Source organism: Cricetulus griseus, chromosome 2 (assembly GCF_003668045.3).
Source record: "Cricetulus griseus strain 17A/GY chromosome 2, alternate assembly CriGri-PICRH-1.0, whole genome shotgun sequence".
In the NCBI taxonomy this organism is placed as follows: Eukaryota; Metazoa; Chordata; class Mammalia; order Rodentia; family Cricetidae; genus Cricetulus; species Cricetulus griseus.
The window spans coordinates 173,223,613-173,241,093 of record NC_048595.1 but is presented as its reverse complement, the minus strand read 5'-3'; the positions used below and the strand labels follow the sequence as shown (position 1 = coordinate 173,241,093).

The window sequence follows — 17,481 nt, the reverse complement described above, 5'->3', positions numbered from 1 at the left end:
AAAGCTACTTCTAACAAAAGTAAATAGTAGGATGGGTCTCGTGGAGAGAGGATTCCCCAGGCAGTCCCTACTCCATATTGACCCAAGCTGAATCCTGGTGAGCTGTGGAAATGAGCCATGAGCTCATCAAACAAGGGACCACAAGAGTCAGCGTGGACTGTGTACATCACTGACTTGGTTTCCTGTGGCATGGGGCAGAAACAAAAAGGTTTCTCACCACAGGAAAGAGGGGAAGGCTGTATTCCATTTCCTGTCCACTGGATGAAGACACCTGGTGTAGTGGACAGGAGCAAGGACACAACCTCAGACTCTACACATGTGGCAGGCAGAGCCCAGCCCTGAAATGCACAAGACTGATAGCTTCCCAACTGCTCGCTGGGCAAGCTGCCAAAGACCTAGCTCTGACAGGAGCTGAGGGTGCCAGGGAGAGCATGGTAATGCAGGTGTTCCCCTGGCAGTACACACAGACATCTAGAGGTTGGGGGTCCCAACTGAAGCCTACTTAGAGGTGACCCTGTCCTAACGCTAAGTATGAAGCAGTTGTGCTTTGGGGGCACTCTTTGTTGAACTAAAACTCCTCTGGTCATCAAAAGAAAACAGAAGGTTAAAGTAGCTACCGGACACTGAAACATTAACCTTCATCTGTGGCACTGAGCCATTGGGAACATCCTCTGCTCTATGTAGGTGGTGTCATGGGCTCCTGCTCTATTTACTTAATTGTGTTGGCCTCATGCCTTGTTAGTGTGCAATACTGTTTCCAGGTACTGTTGGAAGGTTGTAGAAGGCCTATGGCTAGGCCTTTTCCTAAAAGCTTCTCCCCAGAGCCCTGGTGGACAGAGGGGAAAGGCGACTTATCAAGGCAATTTTAATTTTCATGTGAGTCTATTGGTCATCTCAGTTTCTTGAATTTCACCAAATGTCACTTAGTGACATTTGTGAAAAGGCACAATCCTGGGTCTACTACTCAGAGCTATGTCCCATTAGCCCTGGAGAGGAGACCAAGACCCCAGGATAGCCACAGAATGATCATACTTTGAAACACACAACCCTTGAGACAATGAGTCTGAAGCCTTCTTAGAAGGACATGGCAGGGAACCTAGGTCAATAGGGACAAAAGAAACAGGCTGGTGGCCACTGAGGATGGCTGTACTGCTTACTCAGCTGTAGTCCTGGCAGTTAGCCTTAGCTTTCTTCAGACTGCTTCCCATCTGCTCATCATACCAATACTTCTATTGTCCTGCGTGGACCCCAGGGCTACCAATTCTCATTTTGTTCCATGTTTTTACATTACTGATTTTTCTTTTCATGAGAAAGGGTCTTTCTATGTAAACCTGGTTGTCCTGGAACTCAATATGTAGAATAGGCTGGCCTTGAACTCAGAGAGAACTTCCTGCCTCTGCCTCCCAAGTGTTAGAATTAAAGGTGTCACCACACCTGACTTCTTACCCTTTACACTCTGTCTTACACCATTCTAGTTTATGTGGGAAACTCTCCTTTTTCTCTAGCTCTTAGTTCTCCTCTCAGGCTCTGACTAATTCCAGCTCCTGAAGACATCTGTGTACATTATTTGTTTTGATAAACATGACATGGTCCATAGGCTAAAACCAAATACCACTCCATCCCACAAGTGCAAAGACTTCAGGGGAGGGTCCAGAGCTTATAGCAGCTCCTCTGACTTGGTCCTGATGCTGCAGCAAATCTAACAAAGAGCAGAGGTATCTAAACACAGTATGTCCCCTGGAGCTAGAAATGCATTTCCTACGCACCCAGGCAGTAAGGCTTCTCCCGCTTTTGGTGTCTCTCGCGGTCATATCGGTATCCTGGGTAACAAGTGCACAGCACTCGGCCGAAGTTATCTGTGCATTGCTGTTCACAGGGAGCTTGGGCACAAATGTCATAATCTGAAAGAGAAGAGTGCACTCACATCAACCTCAGCAGGAGTTTGCCGAGCGAACCCTAGCCTGGAATTGACTTTGGGGGCTGCTTTTTTGTTAAGGGTTAAATTCGAAGTGTGATTGGTTACCTTTGGAGACCTATTAGCTCTTTCAAAGTTCCTGAGAGTGCCACAATGGATGATTTAATGCATGGCAGGCATCTCCATGATTAAAAGCAAACATTACTTGGATCTTCTTCCCTAGGTCACCTCATCATCCTTCCATTTTCATCACTATCCAGAGTGCAAAGATGGTTAGGTAGCTAGGCTCCAAAGCACCCCTGGGATCTGTTTTTTCTTTCCCTCCAAATGACAGAGAGTGTACTTCTTCCAGCAGAATGTAACGACAGGCCAGATCTGGTGAGAGTTGAGAGTTACACTGTGAGAGAAGACCTTGGGGTCAGGCAGCCTCTGAGAAGGAGCAGGGGCACTTTGGAATTGTGGGGACTTCTCAGAGCCAGTTCTTGCACAAGCAAGTGTTATAGGTGCACTCACAGGAGGGTGGATCCTGCATTCGGAGAAGAGGACTTGGACACATTTGAATGGCTGCTACACATGTCTTATCAGCCTGAAGCCCATGTAAACCAGAGTAGGTTCACTACTACACAAAGAATTAGGGCATATGCTCCCCTGGGCTCTGATTAACTGGTGTTTAATGCACCTCTTGAAGGGCCTTTGGCTCTAAGTCAGTAGCTCAGGCTCTGTTTTTGCTCCCAGCCCAGACTCAACATCTCATTAATCACCCCTGTTCTCCTCGGGTGCCGACAGATGCAGTCTCCTTGGACACAGAGAGAGCCTGGCTCTGCTCTGCTCTGGTATATATGAAGCCAAACAGGTGGGCTGTCAGCTCCTGATGCAGGCTGTGTTATCATTGCAAGGGTCATGTCAGTCTCATGATGACCCAAAACTACTCTTACTAAGCACTCCTTCCTATCAGTGTGAATCCAGGTCTGCTCTGCCTGCATGGGTTCTGACCAGCCTTGCAAACTGTTTTTGGTTACACAGGCTTTTCTCAATGAAATTCTAGGTTCCTTTGCCTTGAGAGCAAGGTCTTAGCATGGCTGGTGAGCAACCCTTTCTTACCAGTGGTCACCATAATTGGGCAGCAACCAGAGAGAGGAGGAAAGGAGGAATGCCTACCTAAAGAAATTGTGCCAACCATGGTCCCCAGCAAGGCTTGCTCTGAGAAGCAACTGTCCAAGTATCTTCTTACATCCTTGCTTTCCTGGGGTGTCACTCCCACCCTTTCCAGTGAATTGTGTTTTTTTATATTCACCTCTGCATCTCTCAATGGCCAGCTCACATCACATCTTTCTGTTGATTTCCAGTCATGCAAGAGAAGTGTTTAGCTTCTTTATCACCTCCCTGCATGCCTTGAACAACACATTTCTAAGTTTCTGCATTTAGTAAGCAAGTTCTTGGGAATTTTAGTTGAGTAAGATTTCAGTGTTTGCAAAACAATGACAATATGAAAGCTGTTCTCTGCTGAGCTTAAACTGGTACTCTTGCCATTTATCTTTTGGGGGGCTCTTTTGCTTCCCCAGAATTAAGATAATCCTGGTGTATGTTTGGGGGTTGCTATTGATTTCAAACCTGCCCCACCTCCTTCTCCATGGGCTATTTTTTTACTTGTGTTTTTGGACATTTTTATGTTGGTAGTCACTGGCCTCTTAGGTGCTGTGAATAAGGGGAAGGAGAAGGGGAAGGTACATAGGGGAAGATGGACACATAGACACAAAGACAGGGATGCTGCCAGAGGAAGGAGGGCTGTGCACGTCTGCTTGCTGCCTGAACTTCGTTTTCATGGAGTCTCATCTCTGTCTCCCTCCTTCCTCACATACACATAGTGTCTCAACAGAGGGAGGAAATGCCAGTGTGTAGTTTGCCTACCACTTGCAGAATCAGCTTCATTATATCCCATTTGAGATATGCCACACCCAAAGGATGGATTCCTCATGTTCTCTGAGTTCCGAGCAACAGGCCTGACTGTCTAGTGCCCCATCCAGAGATACTGACTTAGTCATAGTTACTATTGCTGGGATGAAACACATGACCAAAAGCAGGTTGGGGAGGAAACGGTTTATTTGGCTTACACTTCCACCCACATCATAGTTCATCATTAAAGGAAGTCAGGACCAGAATTCAAACAGAGCAGGAATCTGGTGGTAGGAACAGATGCAGAGGCCATGAAGGAGTGTTGCTTACTGGCTTGCTCCTTATGGCTTGCTCAGCCTGCCTTTTTTTTTTTTTAAAGATTTTATTTATTTATTATGCATACAACATTCTGCTTCCATGTATATCTGCACATCAGAAGAGGGCACCAGATCTCATAAGGGATGGTTGTGAGCCACCATGTGGTTGCTGGCAATTGAACTCAAGACCTCTGGAAGAGCAGTCGGTGCTCTTAACCTCTGAGCCATCTCTCCAGCCCTCAGCCTGCCTTTATATAGAAACCAGGACCACCAGCCCAGGATGGTAATCACTTATGACAGATTGGGCCCTCCCATGTCAATCACTAATTAAGAATGTCCTTATGGATTTGCTTAAAGCCCAGTCTTGTGGAGGCATTTTTTCATCTGAGGCTCCCTTCTCTCAGATGACTCTAGCTTGTGTCAAGTTGACATAAAACAAGGCAGCACAGATAGATACTCTTCCTCTGAGCTTGCAAGTCTACACTGGCCACCGTCTCTCTCTGTTTTCCTGTGAAGAGCTGGTAGCCACTGCCTGCATCTTTTATCTCTGTGGTACTTAAAGTCTTCCTTTTGCTTTTATAACTCTTGGTGTCCAGCCAGTCAGTGATTCTTCCTATCAAACCCTCTCTCTGCTAATCAGGTATATCTGTCCTTCTGGACTTAACTTTTGATCCACATAACTCAGCTTCCCCAATTTTGTTACTAATTTATCCCCAGAGATAATTTCGGAAATCTCTTAAACTGTCTAAGGTATTTGGATATATTCGTGATTTAATCTTGGGAAGGCTCCCTCAAACAGGCATGTCCAACCTTTAGTCACCACACAGGGCACATGTGCCTCTGGATAATTATGAATATAACCTAATACATTTTGTAGACGACATCATGTCACAGTGTCTAAAGGGTAGACAGCCTTGATGGAACATTCTGATTTCTTCCCATTAAGACTTCATGTGATTATCTTTTCAGGGGCACCCCCGCCTTCTGCCATCCACTCCTTCTCTTTTCTGATTTACTCTCTTAATTCAGTAGAGCCTTCTGTCCAGTGTATTCCCCCCCCCCCAAAATGCCACAAAAGTTGAGTTGAGCTCACACATATGTAAAAATGACTGTCAACACATAGGAGTGCTGACAGTTGAAATATGTAACTAGGTTGGGCAGCTTTACATCACTGTTTGAAGGCATTGCTCTATTGCCTCCTACCTACCCTTATGTCTTAACTACAACTAAATCCTAGTCTTTATATTTCAATTGAATTTCTTTTTATTCCTCTTTGAAAACTTTTAAGATTTTTCTCTTTTACTTCTAGTGTGCTAAAAATTCATAATGTATCTATTATATGTGGGGCCATGTCCATTTTCAGAAGGTCCCTTTTATCTAGGAACTCATCCTCCAGTTCTGGAGAAGTTTCTGGATTTGCATCTCTGATGCTTACTACTCCCATTTTGTGTGGAATCATTAGGTTCTTGGATATTCCTCTACCAGTTTTATGTTTCTCCCTAGGTTTCATTCCTTTGATATTTTTTATTCTAGTTTTTGAGAAATTTTCTTAGTTTCATCTTCTAACTTTTGTGTCATTTTTTTTACAATTTTTATTTAAATTAGAAACAAGCTTCATTTACATGTCAATCCCAGTTCCCTCATCCTCCCCTCCTCCCCTGCCCCCCCCAGCTCCCATCCCATCCACTTTCTGCTCCCTAGGGAAGGTGAGGTCTTCCGTGGGGATCGTCAAAGTCTGTCATATCATTTGAAGCAGGGCCTAGACCCTCCCCCTTGTATCATATTCTTAATTTCTAAAAACACTTACTCTTCTCTGTTCCTTTCTAATGACAGAATGTTTCTGTCTCATGGATGTTGTGTTTTCTCTAAGGCTCTTTCCCAGTATGTTTTGTTCTGAAGACTTCCCCTTTAATGTCTGGAGACCCTTAGGTGCCTCTCTAGCTTATTTATGATTTATTAGCCACAGCTCTTTGCATATGGGATTGTATAGTCCTAGGCTTCACTATAAGTGACCTGGCTAAAATGTTGATGTCAGGTCTTTTGCATGAGCTATCTGGTATACCGAAGGATAATATTCCTAAATCTTTTCTTGAGACTAAGCCACTGGAACTCAAATAGCAGAGAAGGCTGGGTGTTTGAACAGGCAATGTATGTGCATGAGCTGAATGCCCCTGTTTTAAGTATTAGACTCTTACTGTCATCTAACTGTCCCTGAAACCTGTGTTTCACCTCAGAAGAACTGTCTGGACTCTCCTTGTCTGCCTGGCAAGGGTCAGTGTTTTGCCTGTGTGATACAGAACAAAATCTATGAGGGCAATGTCTTTGACTTTTAGCCAATTCTTCTTTTCTTTCTGCTTTTGCTTTTGTATATTTGTATGTACATGTTGTGTGTGGAGGACAATGGTCAATACTGGGTGTCTTTCTTGGTTACACTCCACATTGTTTATTGAGAGAGGGTCTCTCCATGAACCTGGAGGTTCCCCAAATCTGGTAGACTTGCAGAGCCCCAGAACCCTACTTACCTCTGTTGCTACAAACACCGAGGTTATAGACATTATGCCATCTGGAATTTTATTGTGGACACTGGGGATCTGAATTCAGGTTCTCATGCTTGTACCACAAGGCCTTTACCAAGTGAGTCATTTCCCAGCCCCTTCTGTTTTTGCTACCACTTTCACTTTTATTTCTAGTGATCTTCCCTGTCTGTTTTAGTTTGAAGTCAGTTGTCCTTAGGTTTCCCTGGCACTGGCTAAGGCTTCATTCTCCCCATTTTGATAAGCTTTTTCCCACCCCCGGGGTCTGTTCTTTAGCTTTCAACATTTTATTGCTGATTATCTGCTCTTTCCTTCCGTTTGATCTTGTAGATTTATGTCTTTTCCATTTTGTAGGCCTTTGAAGGGAGCAAAGGTAATGAATTTATTCAGTCCTCTATTTTTGATGCTTGTTTTCCAGAGCCCACCCACTTTCGGTCACGCAGCTTTTATCTTTAAATTGTATCCATTTTCTACCATCTTGGTTCTGTTTCTCTTGGCATTTTTCTAATTCAGACTCAGAGACTCTTGTGTAAACAGCATCTTCACCAAGATTCCTCACCTTTGAATCTATTGTGTATAATGTTGCCAGGCCATCCTGGCAAAGGTGAGCTCTTTGTGACTCCATCCTTGTTTAACTAACCCAGGCTTTTGATATATGTAGAGAACCCCTAATCTGAAAACTTCAAACATTCTGAGTTCCGTGATGTTTTTGGATATTTGGAGCCTTTCCGATTTCCAGATTAGTGATGGTCAAACAGTAAGGTCTGTGTAAATATTTCTCAATCTCAAGACTCTGACACACAAAATATCTCTGGCCCTAAGCAATTCAGACCAGAAGTGCTCAGCCTGCACTCACCAGCTGTAAACCACGGGGTGGCCTTGCATTTGAGATCTGGCATTATAGCCCTTGAGACTTTTCCAAACTTACAGTCATTTATGAGTCCTAAGGCTTCAAAAGCCTAAGTTCTTCTTTTTTGTCCCATGTCATAGTCATACCTCTTACCTCCACACAAGTTTTCACTTCCAATTAAGTCCAGTCAACTACTCCACCTTTATCCTCAGTGTTGTATGACTGATAGTCGAATGAGGTTGACCTGTACCCTGAATATAATCTGCTTTGTTCAAATTTGACTGACCTAAAGGTTAATCTCAGCCTAGAAATCCACAGGAGCTGTTGCAATAACGCATTCTGCCACATTTACTGAGCAATCCCTCCTCCTCCGTCCACCCAACTTGCAATTCTCTGTGTAATCATAGGGCTGCTGTTTCTGTGGCTTCATGCTGGGCCAGCCTAGTGGCCTCAGCTCCAAATGGAGCATGCTCCCTCTAGAGAAGAGAAAAGTGATTCCACTGATCTCCTACCAGGGCACTGGCTTCCTCATGCTTGTGCCCCAACCAAAGAAAGAAGTCACTGTGCCTGTAGACAACTGATTCTAAACACTAAGAGGAAATTGTTTTGTTAGTCTGCATACGCTAAACAAGTGTATGTGGAATATAAGTGGCTCTTGGTTGTGTCTTAGTGTTATTGACACTATGACCCAAGACTAAAGTCAACAGAAAACTATACCAATTTAGGTAGGATCAATATTTTAGATGCTTTAGGAATGAGGCTAGGAATCACCTGACCATGTAATGAGAACTATGAGTAGGTGAGATAAGGCATTTGTTAGGGTAAAAGCAATAGGACTTGATGATGGAGGGGGGCAGTTATGAAGAAGAGGAGTGACCATGGAGCCAGTAATGAAAATGAGGCCTATGGTTGTCCTAATTATTTGTTTCTTCTCTCATGAATATCCCTAAATATCTATATGGAGCTATCTTTATTTCTTTTCATATTGTGGGTCATAAGATGTGTTAGCTTCATATTGCAGCATTTAAGCACAGTTAATTTTAACACCATAGTGTTTAAATTATAGAATATCAATGAGAAATTTTATCATTATTTTGCATCTTCCTCAGGGAAATGGTTAGGCTGTATTCTTACACAGTATCACTGTGTCATGGCCTGGTTACTTGAAAATCAGATGTCCAAAAAGCCAGTCAAATATTTATTCTAAGATGTTTCTGTGTAGGTTGTTTTGTTTTTGAGACAGGACCTTACACTGTAGCCCAGAAATTCCCTCTGTAGCCCAGGTGCTTTGAAGTAATCCTCCTGCCCCCAACTCCCAAATGCTGGCTTTATAGGTGTGGCTTCCATGTCCAGCTCATTTTTTTTGTGTGTATATCTAGGATGAGATTAACATTTAAACTAGTCAATTTTGAATAAAGCAGATTATACTCCATGGTGAAGCTCAGCCTTGCCCAGCTTTTGTAAGGAAGAAGAATGCTGCTAGTAACTTTGCTTTGGATTTGAACCATAACATGAACCCGATGGCTCTCACTAAATATTTAGGCTTGCATTCTCATGAGCCAGTCTTACAGGATACAACTTAATTAAAATCAATTTCTGCATGTATGTGCATCTGTACTCACCTACCACTGATTAACTCTGTGTCTAATCTTTTCTGAAGCCCTGTTTGTGTACTCTCCATCCTGCTTTTGAATCACAGTCTCTCTGTAGTCTAGAGCGACTTGGAACTCATTCTACAGTCCAGGTTTGCCTGGAACTCTTTTTTTAAACAGAAGACTCAATTTTATTTGTTTTCTAATTATGTATCTGTCTATGTGTCTGTATGGGGAATATGCATGTTAAATTCAGGTTCCCACAGGGGCCAAAAAGGGATTAGATCCCCTGGAGCTCGAGTTAAAGGTGATTATGAGCTGTCTCATGTGGCTGCTGGGAACAAAACTCCAGTCCCCTGAACAAACAGCCCATACTTTTTAATCTCTGAGCCACCTCTCCAGCCCCCGACTTTAAACTTTTAAATTCCTGCTTGTCTCCCAAGTGCTGAAATAACAGGCTGTTCCACCAGTCCTGACTTTACTTTTCATTCTTGAGTGATAAAAACCTCTTTACTAAAGATATCATTAGTAAAGAAAACATGATGACAAAAAGTCATCATTTTTCCCTTAGATTAAAACAAATAAACATTAACCTAATTCTAGTGGAAAACAATAAAGAAAGGAGTTAGTTATATGCAACATTTGGGTCTACTTTCCTGGAAATATGCTATTCTTTGTACCACTAATCATAGATGTTGTTATCTTTAAGGTGAGGGAGGCTAGGTTTTGACCAAGGCATTCGAAACTTTAATACCTAACATTTAAAGAAATGCTGCTTATATAGTATCCATGTGGTTTTAATTAGGTTGAACAAAATCTTTACTTAGGGTCTTAAGTCCATAAAGCCTAAGCCTAATTTTCTTTGCTATTTGCCAAGCTGCGATGTAAATGGTACAGAGCACACCACATAGAATCCAGTCACTGAAAAAGAGAATTATGATTATATCCAAAACTAGACATACATAATGTATATATACCTAACACACATTCCACATTCACCCAAACTTTGTAGAACCCTAGTCATTAGTCATGAAAAGGGAGGATGAAATCATCTATTAAATTACATACCTTCTGGAATACACTGTCCAAGAACAAATTTATATCCTTTGCAGCATTTTTTCCTAAGAGACAAACAAAAAAAGCATCTTAGTTGTAATGTTGGGTTGAAAATAAGGTTATTTATAGTTACTGACATTGTATAAGATAATGTGTCCCAAAACCCTAGATATAGAGGGGAGGTGGAGTATTTTTAACACAACCTGAGGTCTAAAAGAAAAATATTAAAGTTAGATGCCCACATATCTTCCAAATACCAGGATCTGCCATACAATATATGAAACCAACCCTCTGGGTCCTATGAAGTAGATTTATTGCCTCTGGAGAACAATATAGCTTTAGTGTATAAATGAAGGACCACAGACAGGAGTAGATGAAGTCCTGAGCTACCACTTCCACAGCCTCATTTTCACCTTACAGCTAATCAAGGAAATCATCTACATCCTGACAGAGTACAAATGCACAATGTTGCTAGAGGACACTTGTACAAATGTGATCCCCTCTGAAGAGACCATCAGGGATTCAACTCCCAGATGTTAGAACAATCTGACTTCAAAGTAGTTCCTTATATGTTGTCCAGAGACATAAAGGAAACTATGCTTGTAACCAATTAAAACAATAAAAATTTCAGCAAAGAAGCAGAAACTTTTATTATTGGAAATTACAAGGTTAGCCAGATGGCTCAGTGGGTTAAAGTATTGGCACGCAGCCTCATAGTCTGAGTTCAATTCCCGAATCCCACTGGAGGAGGAGTGAGCTGACTCTAGAAAGTTGTCCTCAGACCTCTATATGTGTGGTGTGTTATACACCCTCATCCTTCCCCTTCTCAAGTAATAATAATAAGAGAAAATATATTTTAAAAACCAGAAATTCTAAAACTACAAAACTTATCTAAACATTAAAAAGAAACCCACAAAAACCCAAACAGGATCTGCCATAAATATTTAACAGAAAAATGCAGAGATGATGTAAGAAAGACACTGAAGCAACTAACTGGGCACGATGGTGCACACTCTTAACTCTAGGACTTGGGAGCCTGAGGCAGTTGGATGATGAGTTCAAGGCCAACCTGGGCTACAAAGTGAGATTCTATCTTTTAAAAAAAGTGAATTACTAAGCATACAAACAGTAATTATTCACTCTGTAGAAGAAAGACAAATATTTGAAAAATGAATGAAGGTGCAGATTTAGGTACATGTGACCAGATTCAGAGGTCTAATGTACCACCAGAGGAGAAGTAGTGAATTAAGTGGAAAATAGATTTGAAAGAGTTGTTGAAATTCTCAAAATTTAAGGCAGCTTCTCCTCTATTGCTTAGATTGCCAGTTGGTGTCATCCTTGTAGATCTCTGGAAATCTCCCTAGTGCCAGATCTCTCCTCAAATCTATAATAGCTCCCTCTATTATGATATCTCTCCTCCTGCTTTTCTTTCCTGGACTCAACCTTCCTGCTCCCCCATTTCCTCCTCTCCCCTCCTCTTCTCCCCCACTCTTTATCCCAGGGAGGGCCTAGGCCCTGCCCTGGATGATATGAAAGACTCTGGGGATCCCCCATGGAGGGACTCACCCTCCCTGGGAAACAGAGTGGGGATGGGGTAGGGGGTTTGGTAGGGGTGGGGAAGGGGGGAGGGAGAGGGAGCTAGGATTGACATGTGAAGCAAGCTTGTTTCTAATTTAAATAAAAATAAATTATAAAAAGAAAATCCTCAAAATTTAGTGAGACAAATTTCCTGATTAAAGAAGTTTATCAAGTACCACATAAGATAAGAACACACGTATACATACACATACATGCACACAAAAACACGTACAGTTTTAAGGGCCACAGCTTTTCAACTAAGAAAGTAAGTTATGGGTAATCCAGGAGGCAGTTGTATGACATCTTTTAAGTGATGAGAAAAATCCCTATCAAACAAGAGTCCCAAATCCAGTGAAAATTTTCCTTCAAGAAAGAACTCAAGACATTTCAGATAAAACAAAGAATAAGTCACCAGCTATCTTGCTCTGTAAGACATACTATGAGTCCTTCAGGCTAATTGGGAGTCATATCAGATGAAAACTTAAACCCACAAGAAGGAATCACAGCATCATAAATGGGAACTATCTAGACATACATAAGAGGCTTTTGATCTTTATTTCTATAAACAGTATCATTGTCTTACAAGGCTTATGATACACTTAGATTCGATTACTATGGTAATTAGGGGGATGGAAGAGCAGTAAATGGATCTCCATGGTTCCTGAGTTCCTCATTTTCCATGAAATAGCAAATACAGCCATCGATAGTGGAGGTCAACACTCTGTGACTCACTGTCTCCTGCTTCTGTCAGTTCCTTCTACATCAGTTACTGTTTCCATTGCTGTGATCCAATAACCCAGAGGACTAACTTAGAGGAGTAAAGCTTTATTTTGTTCTTGGGTCCAGTCCACAGTGGCAGAGAAGGCATGGATGTGGTAGTGGCTTTCTGCTGTGGCAATGGCAATGGCAACATGAAGTTGTCACATTGTTGCTGTATACAAGAAGCCTGAGTCAGGACCCAAAGCAAAGCTGGACAGCAACCTCAAAGCATGCCATGTTGCCATTGACTTCTTTCAGCTAGGTCTCACTTCTTCAAGGCTCCACTGCCTACCCAATCAGCACCGTCATAAGCCTAAGGGGAGCATTTCACATTCAAAGTTAATGCCTTCCTTTCTCTCCCGGGCGTCCATACAAGCTTCTCCGTATACTTTGCAGCATCTTACACCAGAGGCAGAGAGGAAATCAACATCCAGTGCCTCTGTCCATCTCAAGATTATAACATGATGCTTCTAGTTCTCTATGAAAGCTAAACTACAATTTAAAAACTCTATATTTCTTCTTAATGCTTAAAGAAATGCTACTTAAGGTTATTCTGGTGGTGGGGCTATGCTGTATTTCATCACATTTTCTAGATACGTAAGTTAAATAAATGCATCTATGAGCTAGAGATGGTACCTTTTAGGCCATAGAAATAGACCTCATGAAACTGAAAAGCTTCTGTATTGCAAAGGACACCATTATTAGGACAAAGTAAGAGGCTACAGAATGGGGAAAGATTTTTACCAACTACATATCTGATAGAGAGCTATTATTAAAATTATATAAAGAACTCAAAACCTAGTTATCAAGAAACAAGTAACTCATGCTTCATCTAGCATTAATATAAGAGGAGGTGCTTAGTCTTACTGCAACTTGATATGCCACGTTCGGTTGATATCCATGGGAGGCCTGCCCTTTTCTGAGGAGTGGATGGGGTAGAGACTGGGAGGAGATGAGGGAGGGGAAACTGCAGTTGGGATGTAATATCTAAGAAAAGAATAAATTTTTAAAAATGTTAAAAAGGAACAAATAACACAAATTAAAAATGAGGAACAGACATAACCAGAGAATATTCAAAAAGGGGAACTTAAATTGCTGGGAAAACTTAAATGTTCAATATCCTTTTCATCAGGGAAATGCAAATCAAAGCTACTTTGAGATTTCATCTGATACCTCTTAGGCTCTAAGATCAAGTAAAACAAATGACAGCTCATGTTCCCGAGAAGGTTGAGTAAAGAGTACAATCACTCATTGCTAGTAGGAGTGAAAAACTTGTGCAGCCACTATGGGAATCCCTGTGGGTGGTCATCAGTTAGATGGCAATCGTTCTATCTCAAGATCCAACTGGACCTTCCTTAGTCATATACCTACCAAAGGGAGCTTCATCATACCAAAGAGACTGATGCTCATTGCTACTCTATTTATTATAACCAGAAATTGGAAACAACCACTCATCAATAGATGAGTGGATCAAGAAAATGTTTACACATTTACACAATAGAATATTACCCAGTTGTTTAAAAAAATGAAATCATGAAATTCATAGTTAAATGGATGGAACTAGAAAAAAAATCATCCTCTGGTAAGTCAGAAAGACAAATATTGTATGCATTTGAATATATGTGAATGTTAGATATTAGGTCCTTGATAAGCAAGCTATAATCCATATAACCACAAAAGTCAGGTAAAGAGTAAGCTACTGGGCAAGGGGGGGGTGGATAGGTCTTCCTAGGAAAGGGAAAAGGAATAGATAGTTATGGATTGTTGATGGGTGGGGACCAGAATGGGAGGATTAAACAGGGAAGGGGCAGAGAAAAGGGGGAAAGGGAGGGAATATGATAAGGGACAGCTAAAACTAAGAGCCATTTGTGGCATTGTATGAAAACCTAATATAGTAGATGCTTCATACAATATATACATATATGAAGTCAATCTAAATGAAATTCCTGAATATCAGGGGAGACTGATCTCCAATTGGATCTCATTCCTCACCAAAAGAAGCTTCTAGTACCAGGAATAACTTACATCTGAGGTTTTGATCAAAGGAATTCCATGGGAAATTTCAAACAACCCAGGCTATTGCCAGGGCTATTAGTTCATCTCCACAGACTGTCAGCAAGGCCCTGCTGCTGAAGACAAGACCTATACAACTCACAGAACACAGACAAATCCAGCTGGTGCCTTCCTAGCACCTCCATTTCTATTGATTAGTATTCATGGTACTGGAAGGTACTGTGCAGGCTACCAGGTAAAAAGGTAAACATCAACCTCGCTACAAACCCTTCATTCTACGATGGTGGCCTCTCTGAAATATATATTGGTGAAATAAGGACAAAAATCTTATAGGAATAACCAACCAATATTTGATTCAAGGCCCACTCGATGAGATGGAACACATATCCACTGCTGTTTGTGTGGCCAAAATAGATGAACTTGACTCCTTCTTCAGCATATTTTATTAGGAGACAACTACCCACCCAGTCAGCCAACAACTTTTACCATCGAATAGCATTGCATGTGGCACCTCCTGTTGTAACCATGCATTGAGAACTTGGAACTATAAGTAGGCATTTCTGTCTTCCATGGTGAGGTCATGTGATTATGCCCATTTTTGTGGGAGGGGCTCTAAGAAGGGTTGAACCCATCTTCTGAAACAACACAAATACATAGGCTTGTGGTAGCATTCTCCCTGCTATGGAAACAGTTCCATCAAGGTTAACAGACTACCCCCAGGTTCAAGCAGCCTGCAGAGCATTGACTCAGGAGCACTTCAGGATCACCAACTCCAGTGGTCACCCTTGCCATGATGTAGTCCAGGTTATATGAGAGGGGCTTGCATTCATTCTCTTTCATTAAGGGAAGTGGGGCTTGATATAAACAGCAAATGGCCACAGTCCCGAGAAAGTGTTCCACAGTGACATACAGTATCAGTATGAATGACATAATTAGACATAATTTTCCCAACATCTCCAACTAAAATGTCTCACTCCAAGGGAAGTGCATGTGGAACATATTAATGGTGATGACTGGATGATCCACCTTGACATTTCTATGGAACTGAAACTCAGCCTAGTTTTCCAGTTTAGAAAGCAGTCCAAGCTGCCTGCAACCAAAAGGAATGCCAGTTCATTAAAACTTTATGGTTATTACCTATTGAGATACTTGAAGTTGTTCTTTAGAAAGATGGGAGAAGACGAGCAGAGCTCTGGCTGTTTTGATACTGAAGCGATCCATGAGAAAGAGGGGAAAAGCATATGGTTTTGATACTCAGATCTAACATCATCTAAGCATGGGGTTTTATTTTTACTTCTATGCAAGTGCTACAGCTTAGATACAGCTCCTGATGTACACTAAGACATTTGAAACATGACAATAAATGGCACAATCCTCACTCTCACTCACTCTCTCTTCAGTCAAGACATTATACTTGGGTACTGTCTGCAATTTGAACATTTGAAAGGCTTTGGACTGCAGAAACAAGTTTTTTCTGCTTCCATTATTTCTTTTTTGGGGGAGGTGGTTTGCAACCCCCCATAAATGGAGGCTAGAAGCTGACATCAAGTGTCTTCCTTGGTTGTAATTTATATATGCATGTATTTCTTTACAGATAGGGTTTTAACAAACTTAGGGCTCATGGATTGGGTCAGAAAGGCTGACCAGTGACCTTCAGGCATTTCCATGTCTCTGCCCTACAGTGTCAGGGTGACAGATGCACACTGTAGTGCTTAGCTTTTTCTTGGATAACCTTTTACAAGATGAAATGACATCAGAGTGGTTTGGTATGTTTCAGAAGGCCCCAGGGAAGCTCTGAGTCCCAGGATAAATGCATACCACTTAAACACTAGCTTCAGTTACAGGGCCTTTGAGTTTTCCTTAAATGCATCATTGAGGCCAGCTCTCTGTTCCAGCAAAGAGGTGCTCAAATATGAGGCCACCTTCCTGCCTTCTCCAGAGTTCCTGGGAACACATCATTATTTTGCATGTTAAATACCCACCAATCATAGATTGCCATTTAAAAATAAATGAAATATTCCCAAGTATAGGAAAACAAACACTGGCTACATTCATCACATCATGCCAAAGATTTCTTACAACATAATTTACATGTAAAAAAGTTGAGACAGTCCAAGTAAAATCTTGTCATGCAATCCAGGCACTTGTTAGATTGAACTCCAAACACCACTGTGCAGTTTTTATCTTTAAGAAAAACAAACTACAGTGAGGAATGCTTACAGGGACTCTGGGGAGACAGCCCTTCTTAATCCACTTCATGTGTTATAGCTGGGTTTCCAAACGAGGATGCTTTTCTCCTTTCTTGGCAAGGGGAAGTGGTGATTAGATTGTTACTACATAGCAAGGGCAACATCTGCTAATCAAGACAGTCTAAGGATGGCTCCCCTGGGTGTTGCTGGGAGTTAGCACATGCATAAAATTGTAAGTGAAAACTATACAGCTAGAATTATAACCCATCAGTCAGGAGTGTGTGTGTGTGTGTGTGTGTGTGTGTGTGTGTGTGTGTGTGTGTGTGTGTGTGTGTGTGTGCTTGTGTGTGTGCTCATGCATTTGGAAGGGAAAAATGAAATTACAACATGAAGATAAGTAAAGATTAGGCCATCAGGCTGCTTGCTGTTTATCATATTAGATTAGAACTTTTAGCAAAATCCATAGAACCAGAGGACTAGAAGGACCTTGGAAGGCAGTTAAGGCAGTAGACAAATACTTAAACCCTTACAGTAATTTCCTCAAGATCTTCTTGTATTTTTTCTTATATAACTGCTCACTCATGTACCAGATACACAGATTTTCTATTTAATGAGAGAACTATGCTTTTTTACACCATTTTATAGTCCTCAGTGTCAGGCTCTACTTAGTCAGTGCAGAACTGGTTTGGGGTCCAGGAATATTGTCTTTACAATTTCCGCCCTGTTGTTTCATGAGCTAAGGCTGTTACTTCAGGTCAGCTTCCTACAAATGCTGGGTTTCAGCT

General features: G+C 41.6%; 1 protein-coding gene across 2 annotated transcripts in view; it reads right to left on the bottom strand.

Moving 5' to 3' along the window:
- Ccbe1 (collagen and calcium binding EGF domains 1) overlaps positions 1 to 17,481 on the bottom strand; it is a 222,269-nt gene that overhangs the window by 23,785 nt on the left and 181,003 nt on the right. For both annotated transcript variants that reach the window (XM_027402710.2, XM_035440101.1), the window contains exons 3-4: positions 10,170 to 10,222; positions 1,767 to 1,901 (exon numbers count right to left, since the gene is read on the bottom strand). In XM_027402710.2, the coding sequence (XP_027258511.1) occupies positions 1,767 to 1,901; positions 10,170 to 10,222 (188 nt within the window). The remainder of the gene's footprint in view (positions 1 to 1,766; positions 1,902 to 10,169; positions 10,223 to 17,481) is intronic.